The sequence below is a fragment of the Bactrocera oleae genome, chromosome 4, assembly GCF_042242935.1.
Source record: "Bactrocera oleae isolate idBacOlea1 chromosome 4, idBacOlea1, whole genome shotgun sequence".
Lineage (NCBI taxonomy): Eukaryota > Metazoa > Arthropoda > Insecta > Diptera > Tephritidae > Bactrocera > Bactrocera oleae.
In genome coordinates this window covers 59,436,214-59,456,884 of record NC_091538.1, presented here as the reverse complement: position 1 = coordinate 59,456,884, position 20,671 = coordinate 59,436,214, and the positions used below count along the sequence as shown (strand labels likewise).

The following is a 20,671-nucleotide window of genomic DNA, read 5'->3' as shown; positions in this document are numbered from 1 at the left end:
GGCGACCACAATTGCCGAACAAACACACACATATGTATGTATGTACAATATATAAAAATGTATATGACGTAGTCACCAAGCAATTGCTATATTTTGTGGCATATTTGCAGGCGCTGAAAGTATGCGCTGCCATACACAATGGACGCTTGAGTGACGTTTGTGCTCGGCATTACATATGTTTATGGCTAAATTTAGACAAACACGTTAACTAACTAAGTAACGGACTAACTACTTGTAGTAAACCGCGTGTGCCGAGTGACTGCCGAGCGTACGACTGACGGACCAAACCACGTTACAATTGAGCACCCCAAGCCTCCAACTGCCATCTAAACTTTCACGTACTTCACTTAACCACAAGGGGGTCACGTATTGTGACGGCTGGTGAGCTACTATTAAATTCACATATAATATTTGTGTTTACAAGCAGTTGTTTGTGTGCATGTAGGTATGTATGTGTGGGTGTGTTAGTATGCTGACTTGCTTGTGTTTGTGGGATTAGAAGCGTTCGTGTTTTACGGTCACAAGTGGAATTTATTTCAACTTTTAGTTATTATATGAAATTTGTCAAAAAGGATTTGACACAGTTTGCGCCAGCGGTTGGCAAGCGTGGCAATGCCAGAGACGGGAGAAGTACGGCAGCGGTGGCAGAAGACTTGCACGGTTAAAAAAATATGTTCGCTTATAATTTATATGTTATAATGTTAAGCACAACTACCAAGTAATGTATAAACATATATACTAATTATATGAATAATATATATATATATATATATATATACATGTGCTAGCAAGCATGCTATGTCACTGTGTGCCTTTAGTGGCAACTCTGTACACACCGCCGCGTGTTTGTGGCAAACTTTATGTTTTTTTTTTGGGCAACTCACAACTTTTACAAGTGTCAGTAGTTTTTGGTAGGAGAAAATAAATATTTATTGGCCTATTATTGGCACTTACCACACTGTTGTGAAGCAATTGTTGCTGCTGTAGTGGGTATGTAAGTTAAAGTAAAAGTAATAATGAAAGTAAATCAAAGTGTAAGTTGCACTTAGAAAATATTTGTGCTTCGCTGGCACTTATATATTCTATATTCGAAATATTGTTTGCATGTGTGTATGTCCTTTATATGAGGGGCTTTAGCAAAGCTTCTAACTTAATATTCTTCAGCTTTAGATAGATTGTCGTTTGTGGGAGCTTTAACAACGATAAATCACAATCTAAGACTAAGGAATATATATTTATGAATAATACTTAAAGGATAACTGAACTGAAATAAAGGTATGAGGTAGGAGATAGGTAAATAATTTCAGAAGTACATAAGCCTTTCCTTTCTGCAGTACAATTTCAACATTGTCAAAAAATGTATGTTTAAAACTAGAATTTCCTGGGAAAACTTGAAATTTGTTTGAAACTTAATTCTACATGGCTAAGCCCGCGATTTTATTCTACTACATTTATGTAAAAAACAAACGGAGAAACTATTTAAAATCTAAATTCAAATTATTGATAGTGTGAATAAAGATTTATTGATTATGTTTCTACAACTATTTGGACTTATTGTGAGACTGGTTTAACTCTATATGAGAACTGATTATTTTTGAACGAAAACAAAAATAAATACAGTTTAAAAAACAAAAAACACGTTTTTAAACCACTTTAAACTATAAAGTGGAAAATAATGTTTAATATAAATATTAATATTATGTGGTATGCTCTATATACCATATATATGGCACAAAGCACCCCACGCTTTTATCACTATAAGCCAAAAAAATTTCACATTTTCTAGCTTTTTGAAACATATATTATTATTTAGCCACACGTGGTGTTTTCATTTTTTTAAGGTTAAAATTACTTAAAAAAGAAAAGAACGTGGCGAGAATGCTTGTTTGGTCTAGGTCTAAGGCGACTCGACGCAGCGCAACTAGTGTCACAAGCGGCACTGCGCAAACTGTGACCCGTCGGGCCATATATAATATATGTACATACATATGAAACGACAGGCGACAACTTATGCTTTTTCTAAGCATGTACGCGGAAGTTGTGTAAAAAATGTTCGTTAAGAGTTTAATAAAATCCCTGAAGATAGAAGTTTTAATTGTAATTTTTCGTTTATTTTTTTTACAATTTAATTCCGATATCGACATTTCCGACAAATGAGCTGTTCCTTCGGGTAAAAATACATGTGCAAAATTTCAGATCGATATAAAAGCTGCCATCTCGACTTCCTCAATATCATCGAAGTCCAACAAAAGACTTGAGGAATGTTAATAAGTATTTATTTGCTAAGATTCCAAATAAACTTTTAACTTATCTTTCAAAGGTGTTACGGTATTATAAATTGTTTTTGAGATTAAATACATACATCACGCTCATTTATAAAAAAATTTGACCCAGGTTATATAAATCAGTGTGGATTGTATGATAGTTTTAAACCTCTTCGAGGGTAGGCTTGTATGGGAGATATGCTTGAGAAGATACTGCAACAACAATAACAACCACTGACCGTATCTTTACATTCTTCCATATAAGCTCAACGGACACGAATATTTATTCAATATTACTTTGGAAAAAGTTGTATATCATACCAGCAGCAAGATCTCTTTATAGCATAGTTTCACACAAAGTCATAAATGCTCTTACGATGAAAGCATAATCGAACAATACCCATTAAAATCATTATAATCTTCGTTTTCAACTTTTTGCGGAACAATTGGGCTAATGAATGCATACTTAGAGAGCCAGTTAGACTTATTTATATTATACCTATAACTATACTATATAAGATACATATATTGTTTTTACAACTTAGCGAATGCTATTATTATATTTCCTTTAATAAGCATTAAGAACTAAACTAACTTTAAAGACTAAAATCATATTTAATATTTTGATACCCTAAATTTTAATCTATCAGAAAAAGCCGAAAAAATGCCAGTAAAGTACATTTGAGTGAAAGGTAAGGTCTTTATGTCTGGAGTCCATCCCAGCTGCTATTCTTTGTGATCACAGCCACAAATTTAGTTTTTTTATAGTGAAAGTAAATTGACGGATATATATATACATAGTTTTCAGGTTCAATAATATTGGTACTAGAGTCGGTTACGGCTTTAACTCCGTAAGATAGCCAATACACATAAAAAGGTTTTTATTCACATAACTCCTTCTTTGCTTTTCGATGTTTTAGAGCAATTGGGAATCACTAAAATTGCCAGATCGTGTTGATATTTCTCGATTTTGTTAATTCAACTACAAAACATGCTGTAAATTACTAGCAAAGGAATGAAAGACCAGCAGGTGTCTTCGTACAAGAGTGTTATAGCCAAATTTTCATGACTTCGCTGCTACACAGTTTTGACCAACTACTGATGCTTATATTTTTCCTTGTTGCAAAATCAAACAAGGATTGTTTTGTTTTATTTTCTGCATTTACGAATTTAAAAACTAATAAAGAAAAATATATAAATAATTTTCTGCGAAAATTACTAATTATTGTAGCTTCTACGAAAACTTGTACTTTAGCTTATATAAAAATAACTAAAAGTGGTGCTTTCCACTGAACTCTACCTAAAAAAACTTTTTCGACTGAATAAGCAGAAAAAGTTGCATAACACATATTAAGTCCATAAAACTCACTGTTCAATACAAAATCTCTAAAAAAGAATAACTTCATTCAATGCTTTAGAGTCAAAATTTCCGAAAAGTTGCTTATCACCACTGGTGCTTGCGATATAAAAAGCCACATGTAACGATACACCTTACCAAAAATATACCATATACCATTTGGCTTATTGTCGCAACACTATCACTTTAAACGCCCGAAAATATGCTTAGCCCCAATACAAATGTACAAATGGACAGAGGCGCAAATTGTGAACGAAAAATCCAAATCCAAATTCAAAGCGAAGGTATGCAAAGTGTTAACAAAACTAAGAAATAAAGTGTCTCACAGCGGCAGCCGTTGGTGGCAAGGTGGTTTAGCTGGGTGGCAAGAGTCTCTATTTTATCCTTGGCAGCTGGACTCGTTTCTCAAGCAGTCAAGCGGTTAAACACTTCCCGGTAGACAGCTGGCAGGCCAACGAATGCACAAGTGGTGTAATTTAGTGCGACAGCGTTGTTGCAGCAATGCAGCGCAGCAGAGCTGCCGAGATAATGCCACTTGCTGTTGTGGGTCGTAATTTTCGTAGGTGGCAACAGATGGGTCACAAGCTATTTACTTTCCCATACAATGACAATTTATTCTCTTTCTTTGACTTCCTCAAATATTTGTGTGTATGGGCGATTGTGGCGTGTAGACAAGCTACGTTTTGGCATACCCATGTCGCTACTTCACTCATATAAGGCGACATTTGTGGCACGTGACTTTTATGGTCATTAAACAGCACGACATTTTTGGCTGCAATCGTTACGATTTCTTTTGGAACAACTAGCATTTTCCGGTAGTTAGAATAGCACTATATACAGTGGAGTATAGGGTGATCTGTTAGCATAAATTGTGTTGTCTATGATTTGTACTTGTAATATTTGAAAGCATGAATAATAGAAGTGGGATAAAGAACCCAAAAATTTTTCCAAAAAAATACATATTTTAAGAAAAAGAAAATGTACAGAAAATACTTAAATCTTAAATAATGTAAGAGCGCGGTTTCTAAACTGTCAGCCCGAATATGCGGACGCCGATAGATTAGCAAATGACGAAATACAGTGATGATGAAATAAAAGTGATGGAAAAGATATAAACTAGTCGACGAGAATTCGGTGTGTTCTGCTAGCAGGTGGTGGATTCGGATTCTGGTCTGGTTAAATATTTATATCCTCTAATAAATTTGCCAAGATGTTTGTAACACCCAGAAGAAAACGTTGGAGGCCCTATATAATATAAGTATATATAAACGATTAGCTTAACGAGTTGAGTCTATTTAGCCATGTTCGATTGTATGTCTGTATATACGGGAACTAGTCCTCAGGTTTTGAGAAATCGAGCCATCTCATTATTCTGAGTATAATGGGTGTTACACCCACTCTCTTGTTCCCCTTCAAAACCTTATGCTATTTTAAGCGTACTCTGACTATTGAGAGTTCTTCGTTTTATTAAGCGAAAAATCTCTTATACTTGTATATCAATAACGGTACCTCACCGGTCCCCCTTTAAAGCTGTTGTGGTTAAGACATATCTACTTTTGTTTACCGAATACTTTTGGAATGCACGTAGGCTCTGTTATGAGCAATGAAACCGAGTGTGGCAGTTCAATTTGGCAGCAGACCAAATATACACCGAATAAAGCAAAAACAACAACAGAAGTAAGTAATATGCGGCAGTCAATGTTCATAAGCGCCGAAGAAGTAATAAGTGAGCAGCAAGTGCATCGGTGTCACAGGGTTCAGGGCAAGGGGTATCGGAGAGGGCAAATTTCGGAAATTCTCCACTTGCGGCTATGATTTTAATTAAGTTTCAGTTGTTGCTGTTTTTGCTCGTATTTTGTTTTGTGCAATTCAAGTGCTGTAAGTGAATAAGACTGCATGAGAATGAATGAGGATAGTGCCAAAAAGTGTGGATAATACAATAAATGAGAACTACTAAGATGTTAACAAAAAGTTCGGTAGAGGAAAGAAAATGGACTTTTGTAAAAAATTTACTGCGGTTGCTGAACTAAATGTCATTGAAAACAGAATTTTAATGCGTAAAGCTCAGAATTCACTTTTTTAGAAGTCTACCATATATGTATATTAGGTTAGGTTACACTGCCAGAGTATACTATATAAGTATGCCTATAAGAAAATTTCAGTTAATTTTAACGGATCCTAAATTCGTGAATATAATGTTTATTTTTTGGAGGCTTTTTGATCCCTGAAAAAGGTTTTGAGCTTTGCAAAACAACACGCCCTTTTTGAGCGCATAAAATGATAACCTATGTAGATATAAGAAAACAGAAATGTATGAATTTCGAGGGTTATACAGACCAAACAAGAAAAAACTTTAACGTCGGCTGCTCGGAAGGTATAATACCGGTGAATTTTTTTGGCATAAAATTGAAAAAAAGAGAGAACTGAACAATATGTTCGATGATTGTAATGCTTAGAGAATAATTTTTGCTAAATTTCGTGAAGATATCACGTAAAATAAAAAAGTTTTCCATACAAGAACTTGATTTCGGTCAGTTTATATGGTAGCTATATGCTATAGTGGTCCGGTTTCGACAAATAAGCAGCTTTTGCAAAAGAGTTTTTGCAAAATTTCAGATCGATATCTCAATAAGCAGACAGACAGTCGGACATAGCTAAGTTGACTCAACTCGTCACGCCAGACATTTATGTATCTATTTGATAGGGGCTCTGACTTTTGCTTTTGGGCTTAACAAACATCGTTGCAAACTTAATACACCCTGTTAAGTGTATAAACATACGAGTGTTATTAATTGAATTGAATATACATATTTAAAATATTTTAAATTTACATTAATCACATTTCTTCCTGGCATGAGAACACTCATATAAATATAAGCTAGCTAAGTTTGTGATGGAAAGTTTTGTGAGAATATAAATTTTCGAACTTCTTCTACTAATTCATTATGGCAACTAAAATTAATAAAGGCATAATTCTTCACTTGCTTCCATGCAAGCTGGCTCAATAGTAATAGTAAGTGGGCGCGCGCACATTTATGGATGCAACGGCTGTTTGCTAGGATATGCATGTGTGCATTTTACAGCCTGCGCTGGCAGTCAAGCCTACACCGGAAACGGATATTGTGTGCATTTTGAGTGCACAAGCACTTCCTAGAAACACACACATAGCTATATACTCATTGAAGTAGATCAAGCAGAAAAGAAAGCACACACCGCCGCACACACATAGCCAGGCATTTCATATCACATTTTTCTCCACAAACAAACAAACCGCAAACTTCTTGTGAAATACTCAAGAAGTAACACTTTCGAACAATCAGCGGTTTCCTTTTGCTGTCGGCCTGCGTTCACACACTCACACTTGCGCAGTTTTATGTGCGCACTCACAAGAATTATATATATGTGTGACTATATTATAGGCATGTATGTGTAAAAATTTATATGAAACCACTAGCTCAAACTTCTGCTTTGCTGTCTCGCGTGCCTTCAAATTATCCGAAAAACTATGGTTGTTGATGTGGTTAGCTATTTGTTATTGGCTTTCTTTAGCTGTCTATCAAAAATTCTTTACGTTTTCCCACATTTACACATATTTTTTTGTATGTGCACATAAATTTATGTCTTAAAATTTGCCATTCGATATCATCGCAATATATTAGTTGCTGATATTCGTTCCATATAGATAGTTAGATATGACTTTAATACTTTGCTACTTTGCAACTTTCACTTGTGCTTTCGCCAACTTCAATTTAAACTTTCTATTACATGACTACAGCACAGCAGCAGGATAACAGGCGCATGAGTAAATATGTTTTGAATAGAAAGAAAGAAAGTTGTAATGGATATTCTCAGCACGCAGTTTATCAAAACTTTCATAGTCTTATACAGTGTCGGCAGTGATGATATTCATACTGAGTTGTAAAAAATTTTTCAATGTGGAGGAGAACGAAAGAGTGAAAGTTTTGCTGTTGAAATTGGGACGAACATACTTGGCAAGCAAAAATAATGCGATTTTAAGTGTAAGAAATAATAATATATATAAAATATATTTTAATATCAAAGATATTCAATGTGCTTTATATTTGATGAAATGTGTGCGTTGAGAGAAGAATTCTTGTATGAAATTATTTGTTCGAACTTGTACAAGTTTCTTTAGTCAAATTTGTTAAAAACATAATTAGATATATATTTATTAAATTTAATATGTATGTATGTATATATAGTATAGAAGCACAAATTAGCTGCTAACAACTCGCAACAACTATTGGAGTAATACCTATATGCATTGTGACAAGCATTTTGTAGACAGAAATATTGTTTGTAAGTGATCCAACATATTTGTTTGCCCAACAAATTAATATTTATTTAAAAAAAACATTCTGTAAAGAGGCTTAAAAGCTCACTTTAAATAAGCTGGTATGAAATTAAACACCTTGATAGAAACTTTTGTATGAGTTCCCCGACTTGACTTGTTTTATAGCTCTCATAGCAAAAAGCACGAATGTAGTATGTAGTTAATCCAACTCTTTTATTTTTTAGAAATTGCTGTCCTCTCAAAAATTCTATTGAGTATGGTTGTTATTGTTCATAAAGTTTTATGCTATTAATAGTATCCTAATTGAAGCACAGCAAAGAAAAATATTTAAAATCAATATATATACCCTTTTTCAATATCGTGAAATCTTTGTAAAACACATTTCAAATAATATTGAACCCGCTGTGCAAAATTCCCTAGTTCAATCATAAACATAAAAAACAGGAAAAAGCTTTAACTTCGGCTGCACCGAAGCTCTATATCAGGGGCATTTCTTATAGCATAAAAGGATATAAAAAGATCTTTAGCTCGACTTGGATTGGTCAGTGTGTATGGTAGCTATATGCTACAGTAATTCGATCTGAAAAATTTCTTCGGATATTGCATTATGCCCTTAGATAACACTGCATGCTAAATTTTGTCCTTATAAGAACTCAAACAGTTGGTATCGCAGCTATATCCTATATTGGTCGGATATCGGCGGTTATGGCAAATGAGCAGATTGTTGGTGAGAAAATTGAAGGAGTACAGGACGTGACAAAATCGACTTAGCTCGTCACGCTAATCACTGACTATATATAGGGTCTCTAACATTTCTTTCTAGGTGCTACAAACTTCGTAGAAAACTTAATATACCCTGTTTAGGGTATAACAATGACAAATGGCTTTAAAATGTATATTATTTTGATATGAATAGAGATTGCTACGACATGAAAACTTATTAGAGAAGAAAAATGGATAAAAATCAAGAACTATTTCCTTTGCGATGATTTTAAATATGTCATAATTTTGTTCGTAACTGCGTTATATTAATCTTAAATGGTTTTGTTGTTTTTATTGGATGTTTCAGCAATATTCGGTGGTCAGAATATCCTATATTTCATCCAGGTATTATAGATAACATGTGGGATAAATTTTCAAATAGCATCAAACGTTTTTTCAAGGTTCCAGCAGTTCCGCAAAGGTATTTTAACTGCTAGTTATGGCAGAAGGAAAATTAATAGTCAACAAAAGCTTTATTTATTATATTTTATTATTAAATTTTATAATATTTTGGAGGTTTTTAACTTTAACGAAAAATATTGGTTTTTGTTCTAGTATATTCAATGAAAAATTTTGATAATATAATATATGGGCGCCGAAAAATCCTTTCAAGTTGCTTTCAGATAGCCCTTTTGCCGGTTTTCCTCAGATATATCTGCGGTTGTGGTTTAAATATTTTCCAGATAATATTTTTTAATACCTTTATTTACACAGTACAATAAAATCAAAAAATTTTTTCGTGCGCTTGTTTTTATGATAATTGCATATCTAAAATTCTGGTAACTTTTGGTTAAGTTTAGTTTTCCAGTCACGATATGGTTTCTGCGTACCTCTTTCGTGCATACAAATATTATGTGAGCTCCACTCTCAGGCTCCTGCCACAGCAAAACATCTTAGGCCTCAGTTATTTGACAATATTAAAGGATTTACATGTGAAGCTTTAAAAGTTGTCACTTTGTTTCATAAATGAAATTTCTTTGCGATCTGTGTGTATGTGAAAATATGTAATTTTTTACTCGGGCAACAGAGTGGATACACGAAATATCGTTGCTTCATTTGTATGTAAGAAATTCTTTAACGATCCGTAATCCTGTGTAATAAGGGAGTCGTGGGTAAGCGGGATCAAAATTATATGTACTTCCACCATTACATGTCGAGTTAGCAATGATAAAGCAATTTGTCAAGGCGTTGGACAAGAAAGGTTGTTGTTTTAGTTACATTTTTAGAAAATTTTCGAAGCTTATTTTTGAAAAGCTGAAAAATTAAATATTTTGATGATCCTCAAATACGGCAATTATTTACAGATAGAGATCAATTTTATAACAGTTCCGGAAAGTAAAGCATGAAAAGGCTTTGTAAGTTGTATTGGTAATCGAAACATTTCTAGGCAACCATAAAGCTCCTGAAGAAATTGTGCAAAATATGCTGGCAAAATATCAGAATCTAAGATCAACTATGAATATCACGTTACACGATCTACACTATATATGATATAAGGAGTGAAGTCAATCGGATATTTGAAAATCCTGATATTATTTATATGGGCCCGAGTGCAAGTTTTCATCCGATTTTATTTATTTTGGGCACACAGATGTACCGTTATTAGAGAAATACGCCTCCACAATTTTATTAAGATAACTCATATATTGGCCAATATATACGTAAAAAATCAGCCAGAAGTTCGAAAATCGTTTAATTAGGTATATGGGGGCTAAAAGAAGTACTGACCCGATTCAATCTATTTTTGATATACAGACATAATATTATCAGGAAAAGATTTGCACCGAATTCCAATTATATATCTCATGTATTGAATGATAATTTCGGTAAAAAGTCAACCATGGACACTGGGGTCCACATCTTCGGTATATGGGGGTTTGAACATGTATGACCCGAATATGACTATTTTCCGACTTGAGATGGCATATCTTGAAGGCACTCTTTTTGCAAACTTTTATTTTAATATATTCATTAGTGCTTGATTTGTATACTGGAAAGTCAACAAATAAGATGGAATTTAAATTTGTGTTATTTTGAAAGTATGCACTTTATGCACTATATTAAACCTGTTAGACCGCTGGCCACGCCCACTTTTAAAACATATTTTTAAGATACGGCTCCCTAATGCGATTCGTTATATTAAATAACAGTCTTATATCTTAGTGGAGCTTAGCTATGGCAATTTATTGATTTTCAATTAATGGCATTTTGTGGAGGTTTTACGCCTATCTACAATACCATCCTTCTTACGACGCCTAGAAATATGTGTATCAAGTTTCATTAATATATCTCAATGTTTTCTCAAGTTACATCTTGCACAGATGAACGGATGGTTGGACAAATTGTCCCCCGAATTTCAATTCGTCTCGTCACCCTGATCATTTATATACAAGTATATAAATATAACCCTATATCTAACTCGATTAGTTTGAGGTGATACAAACAACGTTAGGTTAAGAAAACTATTATACTCTATAGCAAATGTATAAAAATGTCAAGATAGTACTTTAGAGGGCAACCAAAGTTGGGCAAAAGCATCGACATTAGATTTTTAATATTTTACTCGAAGAGAGCATTTGAAGTTGAAAACATTCCATAATACTTGTATATCTGGATTTAAAGTAGTAGACAAAATATTTTACGGTACTCGTAGCAAATTTGCTTATTAAGAGTAATGAAAACACCGTAATACCATGTAAAATATTTCCTCAATTTAAGCCATCATTAGATGCAAATATGTCAAATATGTTTTTAGTTTTTTCTTATTAACTATCAGTTTCTATATTACAATCATATTATCCCTCTCAGCTTTCTTTGCAACCACATTTAGACCGCACTCATGGGCACAACTAATCCCACTTGACCTGTCACACGACACGAGAATTGACACATTTTTTCATGCATCGTTCACTTTTTGTTGTTACGATTTTTTCTGCTATCTCTTGTGCACTCAATCTTCTACATTTTTTGCGGCTTGAGGGGGTAATATGAGTTTTCCTTGAATTTTTTTTTTGTCTGCGCATTTTGACTTACCTTTATCATCATTGGGCGTTGTTTGGTCATCACTCATCTTGATAGATTTTTTGTTTTGGTTTACAGTGTTGTCTCGTTGCGTGTTTATTCGTTTCCTTTGTTTTGGTTTTTTTAGGTTTTGCGTAGTTTTGTTTTTTCTTTTGTTATGCCTTATTGCTGCGCTTTTTTGTATTGTTTGCTTGTAGCTTTAAACGAATATTTTTTTTTTATATTTTATTCTATTGTTGTGTTTGTATTGTTTTAGCGCGTTATTTGATTGCTTCGAATTTTTGAATATTTATTAAAGTTAGATTTTTAAATTTCGATGTTTTTCTTTTATATATTTATATATTTATATTACTCTTACTGCTTAAATTATTAAATTTATTTGTTATTGTTTTATCATTACTATATTTTACAGTTATAGATGTTAGCAACTTGGTTTGTTGTTTAGATGCTCGCTGGTCTATTGGACAACCGTTTTGGTAAAATACTCTAAGATTTTTTTCAAAATATTTCATGGTCCAACAGGTGTGTGCCTACTGGCAACATTTTTCTTGAAACATGAAATTTCAATTTTCAGTTAGCTGGTAACTCTGATGATGCGACTGCACACCGCAATTCGTTGCTTTAATGTCCCAAATTTTGTGGCTTTAATATTTCTTGTTAACTATGTTTCAGTGATTTTGTGTCTTCTGCTTAAAGTTTACTTCTTTTCTTATTCTTTCTCTATTGCACTGCAACAATTTGTGCTATCTCTTTTGAATTTGACGCCTTTATCTCTTTGGCTTCGTCGGCATGCGCGTTCTTCGTGGTCTTCGAAGACAGTTCAACGAAATTTGTTGTTGCTGTTGGTTTCGCCGTTATTACAGGCCATGCATTTTTAATGAATTCACAAGTCAACTGCTTCACGAGCATCGCGGGCATTAGCTGGCTTAGTGCCGCTACACGGACGGGCCAAGCCATTGCTTCTGTGTCGTTGTACTCGGCGTTCCGTTGCGGCATTTTGCGCAAATTCCGTTGCCGTCCAAGTTTGGCGACTGTATTATTATTTATTTTTAATAGATGATGTCTTTAAATGCGTTCCACCGTATGGTAGACGCTGGCTATTGTTTTGTTAGTGTCCTTGCTACAGCTGTGCATTAGTATGCCGGACATTGTTGCTCATACGCAATGACGCACATTGTGTGGAGACATAATTGAGCAAAGGCAGGCTTTTGGTCTGAAATTGAAATTGAAAGTTGGAAAATTTATTGATAATAGTTCTTAATAAATATGTAGACATTAATTTGCAGGTATTTGAATGTGAAATTTATTTACCATAAATATATATATTTGGAACAAATAAAAAAAATAGAATAGAAAAATTTGATTATTTTGAAATACTTTCGAGGAAGAAGATTAAATTCAGGATATTTTTACTTGCTGATTAAAATTCAGAGTACATATAATATGTGTTCATACCCTAATGATGATGTTTCTAATATCAAATTAATTATTAATAGAATACAATTCAGATTCTTAGAAATAGAATGAGGGGACACTCTTGATCAACTTAGGTGACGGAAAAACAACCCTTCTATCAAAAAAGGTATGAAAAGATAATGAATTCGTTACTATTTCTTTCAGGGAAGCTTTAGCGGTCCCTTTTGATTGATTGCTTCCTGCACTGAATTCCAAAAAATAACTTTCATCCGAAAATATTGGGAAATCGGACTAAAAGACTGAAATATATTAATATCCATGGCGTATAAAACCACTCCCTGTCTTTAATTGTTATACCAAAATAATGAGTATATATCTGTCGTTTGAATTGTGTTATATAGAAGTCGAGCTGCTTTAATAATAAACATCAGACAAAATGACAATATTTCAAAGCTTGAATTCCATAACTTTTAACTAATTACTTTAAAAAATATTGAGAGACTTGTCATTAGCTGCTGAAATGCAAATACTATTAAAAAAAATATTTGATGGTGGCAGAAAACACAGTTTGTGCTTATGGCCTGAAGAATGCCATCATTAAGAGAAATTAAACAAAAATTACTCGTTTCGTTTGGTGAAGGCTCTTAACCACATTTTTGTATTGTTAGGTGTTTACATTGAGGAGATGGAAATGATGAAAATATAGTAATATGTCATAACTACACTTAGAAGTAAAATATTTCTTATATTCTTCTAACTATATATTTTGATTTAGACTTTCAAGTGGCGTCATGCTTAGAAAAGCTGATTTGAGAGAGTAGAGGAAGAGTTTTGACATGTTTCCAAGGTCGCGATAGCTTTAACTTAACAAAAATGTTCGCTCGCTCACTCGGTGATATATCTATACATCTGATATACTACACAAATGCAGTGTAAAAATTTTCTACTAGAACCAAGCGTAAAACACATTCTTGAAAAATGAACTCGTTTTGTTCATTTTCTCTATAAAACAGTGCGTTTTTATGTAATTATTTGTGAAACTACAATAAAATATTTTAGAAAAAACAGTTCAAATATAGGAACAAAGCAAAATGAGTATTAAAAATTAATATTTAAAAAATAATGCCTGCATTTTCATGTAAGCGGCAATAAAAACGGATCGCTCAAAACCCAGTCCTTGTGTGGAAAACTTTTCTATTTGACAAGATATCTTTACGAAATTTGGTTTATTATCCAAGGCAATTGACCAGGCAAAATCAGGATAAATTTCTTTCTATACCCAATTATGCTTTAAGAAATATACCTGTGAAGGGAACTATAGCATCGATGCAGTCGAAGCTAACGTTTTTCTTGTTATTTCTTCTATTAATTTATATGAAAGTTATTATGATTCAAAAGCCAGGAAAATCAGTTTATTATCTATCGTCTTACAGGCGCCGATCGCTTCTAGCGATGATGTCAAAACTTTTCGAGAGAGTTCTCACAAATCGTTTCAATGAAATCATAGAATGAAAATAATAATTTCAGCACATCAATTTGGGTTTGACTTAACCACTCTACTCTTGATCAAATCCACAAAATAGCATACATTTTAAATAGAAAAAACTTTTGAAGAAGAATATTTTGCTCTGCAGTATTTTGAATTATAATAGTATTCGATAAGGTATACCTGCTTTCGAAATTGAAATGGATTTTACCGTAAAGAGCTGAAAATTCGACTCAAAAATATTAATTCGCAAATAGGATTCATGTTACTCTTCATCCATACTATCGATAGAAAATAAGGTAATTATCTATATGCTAGTACTCAAATCTATATGTGGCAGCAATGGTGTAGTTGCAACGAAATATAAAAATTTAAAAAATAAAAAATAAAAATATTTCGTGGTATCGAAAATAATCACTAATTCTAAGCCATTTAAGTCGAAATAATAGCAAACATTCTACTTTAAATACCATTAACCAATATATACTTTATAATAAACCCCTTAAAATTAAAAATAAATGTTACTGATTTTCAATATTAGTTTAAAATAAAATGCATTAATCTACTTCTAACAAATTTGTATGAATATATGTAGATATAATATGTAGTTCTATATACATATATATATATATATATATATCGTATGAAATTAAGATGTGCCTACACACGTATCAGTTTTCCCGCTAATGCCTACATAATTCTCTACAAACGTTTTAAATAATTCCATAGCATTATGGCTCAGCGAACGCCGATCACAAATAAATTATTTTGCAAACCCACTTTAATGCTCAATTGCGTTATTGCAATGCGGCAGATAACCGCTTTTGCATATAAATCGGCAGCCGGAATATTTTCGGCAATAACGGCGAGCACTTGTTTTTTGTTTGCTTACACTGCTTAGCTTCAAATCCATGCGCCACCCGGCACTTCCCACTCGAATCCGCATATGTGAATAAGCCATATGTGTGTGTATGTTTGTACTATTTATGCCAGCCAAAGCAAATGCAATGACAGCCTTTGATTCGAATAAACCTATTTGTTGAAATGAAAAAAAAAAAACAACAAAGACCCGATACTAAGTGCTATTAATCCACACAATCTGCGTTTTACATGCACACCACTATATTAATGCAAAGCGAAATCTCAGTTTGGAGATATAAATACAACAATACATGCGTGAATTTTATATATAACATTACTGTCTGATATAATATAGGCCGATGGCAGTGACAAAATGCCGCTGTGTCAGCGCGAGTATAATGCAGTTAAGTAATACTGGTAGACACAGTGAGTTCAGCAAAAAGGACACAATTAATTTAGGCAATCGGCATAGCAAAAGAGTCAACGTGAAACTGATTGCAATCAAATTAGTGAATTGGTGAAAGTACTTTACCGTTAGTGCTTTAGTAACTTCAGCTTATTGTGACCACCGTCGCATCTGTTAGAGCTTTTTTCTGACAGTTTGTATTAAAATGTTTGTTTTCAAAACACACTAAGACGAAGGGTAAAAAAACATGCTATATGAACATCTGATCAAATTTGAACTGGTCTGGACTGGTCCGGCTTTTTTTCCTAGATTTATACAAACTTTTTTTATGTTCGTGTGAAGTTTAATCTTGTTTGGCGACTTTTATTGCTTGAAGTTTTTATTTACTATTGTGATGCCAAAAGAATGGTTGAAAATGTTGCAGAAGTAATTTGGGAGTACACAACTATTTGATTGGCACAAATCTTTCAGTGAAGATCGTGAAGTCATCGAAAATTTCTCTCATGAGAGTCCCATCCATTTCTGCTAATGTCGATAACATCGAAATAATTCAAATAACAGTGCTTGAAAATCATCGTGTTGGAATTAGAGGGATAACAGGGGAACTCAACATATCTTATAGATCGACTTAAAACATTTTGGTTAATGTTTTGGGTATGAAGCGTGTCATGTTAGACTCGTACCAAAAGACTTGACTCTTTTGCGAAAACGACGTTAAAATGTATTTATTTTGTCAGTCCAGGTCAAATTTAAGGTGGTTTGTCCAAAAAAAATAAATGTTCCAGCATATGAAGTAGACCTAACAGTTTTCGAGGCCTAATATTTTTTGTATTTTTTTATCAATTAAAATTTATTTTGAAAATCTAGTTTGGAGGGTAGTCTGTATTAAAAAATTATAACTGACATGACGGCAACCTAAAAAAAAGAGTTGAAACTTTTGAAAGCGCTATCCTTCGACAACAGTTTTTCCAAAATGGCAATCGTCATAGCCAAATTAAATAAAACGACTGTGCATAATTCAAAAGTATGATAATCTCTTCAACAACTGAAACTCAAATCTAGCAGATATCATAGAACGACATGCCTTAGACAAATCTATTATTATGGTGTTTTCTGTAGTCAAACGGCCCTGGTAATAAGTAAAAATTTCATCATGAGAAACAACATAGCTCGGGTATTACACAAATCCAGTTGTATTTACATCGAGTCTCATATGAAAATACTCCTGTGAGTAGTTGTACTTTACACAGAGGCTACGAAAATTTGATTTTAACATCGTCCGAACCTTACTAAAAAACAGATTTGACCTCTAAAATATCAGAGCTTTAATGTGAGGTTATTTAAATTTGTTTATGTAACTCTCTTATTTGATATTGAGTACTTGAAAAATAGACAAGTAATAGCAGACATCCAGTTCTAACACTACGAAGACATCCATACGTTGAAGAACAATATAAGAAAGGTATTGAGAGAATATTGCACAGTAGTACTTTTACGTTACATGAACATGCTTCAAGAGAGTAAAGAAGAGAATATTTTAAGCATTTATATATTATTTAAAATTCAAATATTTTCAAAGACTTCTGTTCTAGTGGAAGGACCGCAAAGAAAATATCGATTCTCGGTTTTCACGTTTTTAGTTCGATCCTGAGGAAAAATTCAGAACTTATTCTTTTCGAAATCAAAAAGTTTCGAGATAAAAATTGTTACTGAGAAATGTTTCTAATATTCTTGTAAAAATCGTGATATTTATCTACATTATTTGTAAAGATATTTTTTTTTTTTAATTTTAGACTTTCTGGGTGTAAGCCCTCGAGTTCTTATAGTAGAATTTTTAGGCAAACGCATTTATGTTTCATTTTTGTCGTTCCTTAATTGGCAATAGAACAATACTTTTTTTCTTCTTTTTTTTCTTGAAAGACAGATATGAGGAATAAGAAATTCCGTGATTCACGCGCTCCAAAATCGAGTTTAGTTTTGTGTATATACAATACATAAACTACATAGTATTCTTCACAGCGAGGGGGATCTAGATGCGTGTGACACTTATTGCTTCCAAATCTAAAGAGACCTATATATACCAATGAGGAGCTGAAGAACTGTATTGCTGGAGAAACTTGAAGTCATACGAAAAGGTACTTACTTTGAGGATTGAAATATGTATTGTCATAAATATAATATTATCTCAGTAATATTACTTTAAAGGGATCAATATTAGTATTAGTAAACAATAATGAAAAGTATTTGCATGAAAACCTAGGTTTTTGAATACGGCTTTTATAAGTTATATACGAATAATTACTGACTTTTATTCACGATGTCATATTGAAAATAACTGAAGAAATTTGAAACTATATTTTATGCGCATTCCTTGGCACATATCCGAGAAGTGGTCGACTGAACATAAATGTAGGCGTTGTTTCTCACTTCTCCTTGGCATAGTTGCTTGATCACATAAATTTCCGCAGGCAATAGGTTGGCATTGTGTGCGCATAACTTTTCTTTATTCTTTTAAAAACCAATAATCTAGTTAGTTTTTATTGTATTTCTGGTGTGGCCTACATTTGCCGATGCAATTTAGTTGACGATTTATTAGGTTATCATGTAGAAGGAGATTCACCGAAAGTAAAAGAACGCATAAAACAGAGAAAAATACAAAAATGTAGAAAAAGAAGTGTTGTGAAAATAAAAAGATATGTTAATAAATATGTAAGATCTCTTGTTTTGGTGATTTTTACTGTCTGTGGCTTATTTTAGGAGAGTTCTTGTTTGCTTAGGGCTTTTTGGTATTTAAGGTGTTTATTCAAGAGTTTGTAACACTTGTTTATTTTCTTGCTTTCAGCAATTAATTAAGGTTAATTCTACTGGATTATTGTATTACCTCAGACATGTTATCATTTTTATTACGTTTGCAGAAAGGTATGTTTAATTTAGTGTGCTATCTACAAAGGTTTCGTAAAATTATTTTATTAAAGCGAGTAGATAACAGTTGAATCCGTTGCTTTAAGAAATATTTGTTTAGAAGTTTTCAGTGAAGTAAAGATCGTAGAAGAAGCAAACTATTAAATTAAAATATTATGAAAATAATAAATATTATATACATATATGTAGTCAAGTCTTTTAAAATTTAAGAAATCCTGGTTTTACTTAGGTATTTCGAAATTGTGCATAGAACTGATGTACTTTAAATCATTAAACTTTTAAAATTGACCACTTCTAGCCTTCTAGCCAAATAGAGGATCCTACAAATTTCAACCCGCCTTTGAATGTTTATAGGATATTTGAACTCAGTTTTTCAACATCAGATATCGTCTCGTGGGTTTGACATATTTTATTATATATTGATTTCTAGTTAATACGCCATTTCTTTTCAAATTTAGGTTCCCAAGTCTATTTCTTGTTACACCGGTTTCTTCTAGAGGACATTCAGCTCTCTATAACGTAAGGGTTTTCTTATCAATGAACTTCAATCCGAAGAATTTTTTAGTTTAATATAGGGGTACCAGGGGTGAAATTTTGCCATATTCAGTAATGTTGTTTTTGTGTTTGTAACCATTATCCAACAATGTACTTCTGATGAACTATGTAAATTTGCATAAAAAAGTTAGTTAGGAAATAAGAATATGATATGCTAGGAGCATTAATCTCTTATATTACGACCAAGCAAGTGCTTAAGTTATAATGTTTTTCTGAAATGCGAATGAAAGCACAAAGAAGAAAAAATGAATTTTTCTAACAATTGCTCTGTATTCAAAAGCTATATAAATATTATATTTGGATTAATTTTTAAAAATATAGTTCCTTCATTATAAGTTGCCCTGTCTATTATCATCAAAACCTATTGAGTTAGAGAGATTATTGTATGAGCTTAAAAAGAAAGTGGTATTAATATAATTGGAGAAAAAATTGTGTAAAGGCTTTAAACATATGTTATTTAAAATATTTTGCAGATTTTCCATCGTAGAAAATGTGATTGCTGCAAGCTCTAACAAATCCGAGGTATGACATATAGCAGACATATCCAAACTTTGTAAGTAATGTCTACGCTTAATTGTCCATAAAACCTTCTTACTCATTCCATAAATTCAGTTCTATCCTTCAGAAAATCAAAAAATCTTCCGTAAACTAAATTTTACTCTGCATTTAACCTTTTTTTTTGACGCTTCCATTTTTCTACTCATCTGTATTTTAATTTCAACTTGCTCATTCATTCATATTCATTTTGCCAGGGTTTTGATGTGAAAGTTGTTGTGTAATTTGACATTCGCACAAAGCCAATCAATTTTTTGCTCCGCTGCCAACCACAATGAAAGCTACCGGACATTTATGTAATAACAGGCGTTGCCGGATGGCAGCATTGCGAACAACGGACGACGGTCAGTGTGGTTAGCGCGGTTTGCTTTCAAGCCAACAGCAGTGACATTGTGTTGAATGCATAAATAATAAAAATTATAATACCACCAGGAGCATGATTGAATGAGCCGCGACTTGGTTGGTTCGGTTGGCAGCTGAAATTGAGTAAAACTAATATTTGGGACAAAGATGACATGAGGCGCTTCATTTAGTAGGGTAATTTGGCTCAGATTCGGTTTTTTGTGGATATTTTTTCTTTTTTTGATTTTGATGAGCTGTGAATATTTTCTTTTTTTTAAGTTTTGTATCTGAGTATATGCGTGGACTTAGCTTTAATGCTTAAAATATGTATGTATAGCGTAATATGAAATTTTATAATACTGAAATTGTAATTGATAAGCAATAACAACTTAAGTCGTATATTCGGGTA

The 20,671-nt window shown here is 32.8% G+C and overlaps 1 protein-coding gene across 3 annotated transcripts in view; it reads right to left on the bottom strand.

Annotated features, from left to right (window-relative positions):
• Positions 1–20,671, bottom strand: part of NaCP60E (Na channel protein 60E) — a 252,197-nt gene that overhangs the window by 201,068 nt on the left and 30,458 nt on the right. For all 3 annotated transcript variants that reach the window (XM_070108268.1, XM_070108270.1, XM_070108269.1), the window contains exon 2: positions 11,732–12,932. In XM_070108268.1, the coding sequence (XP_069964369.1) occupies positions 11,732–11,768 (37 nt within the window). In that variant the 5' untranslated portion in view covers positions 11,769–12,932. The remainder of the gene's footprint in view (positions 1–11,731; positions 12,933–20,671) is intronic.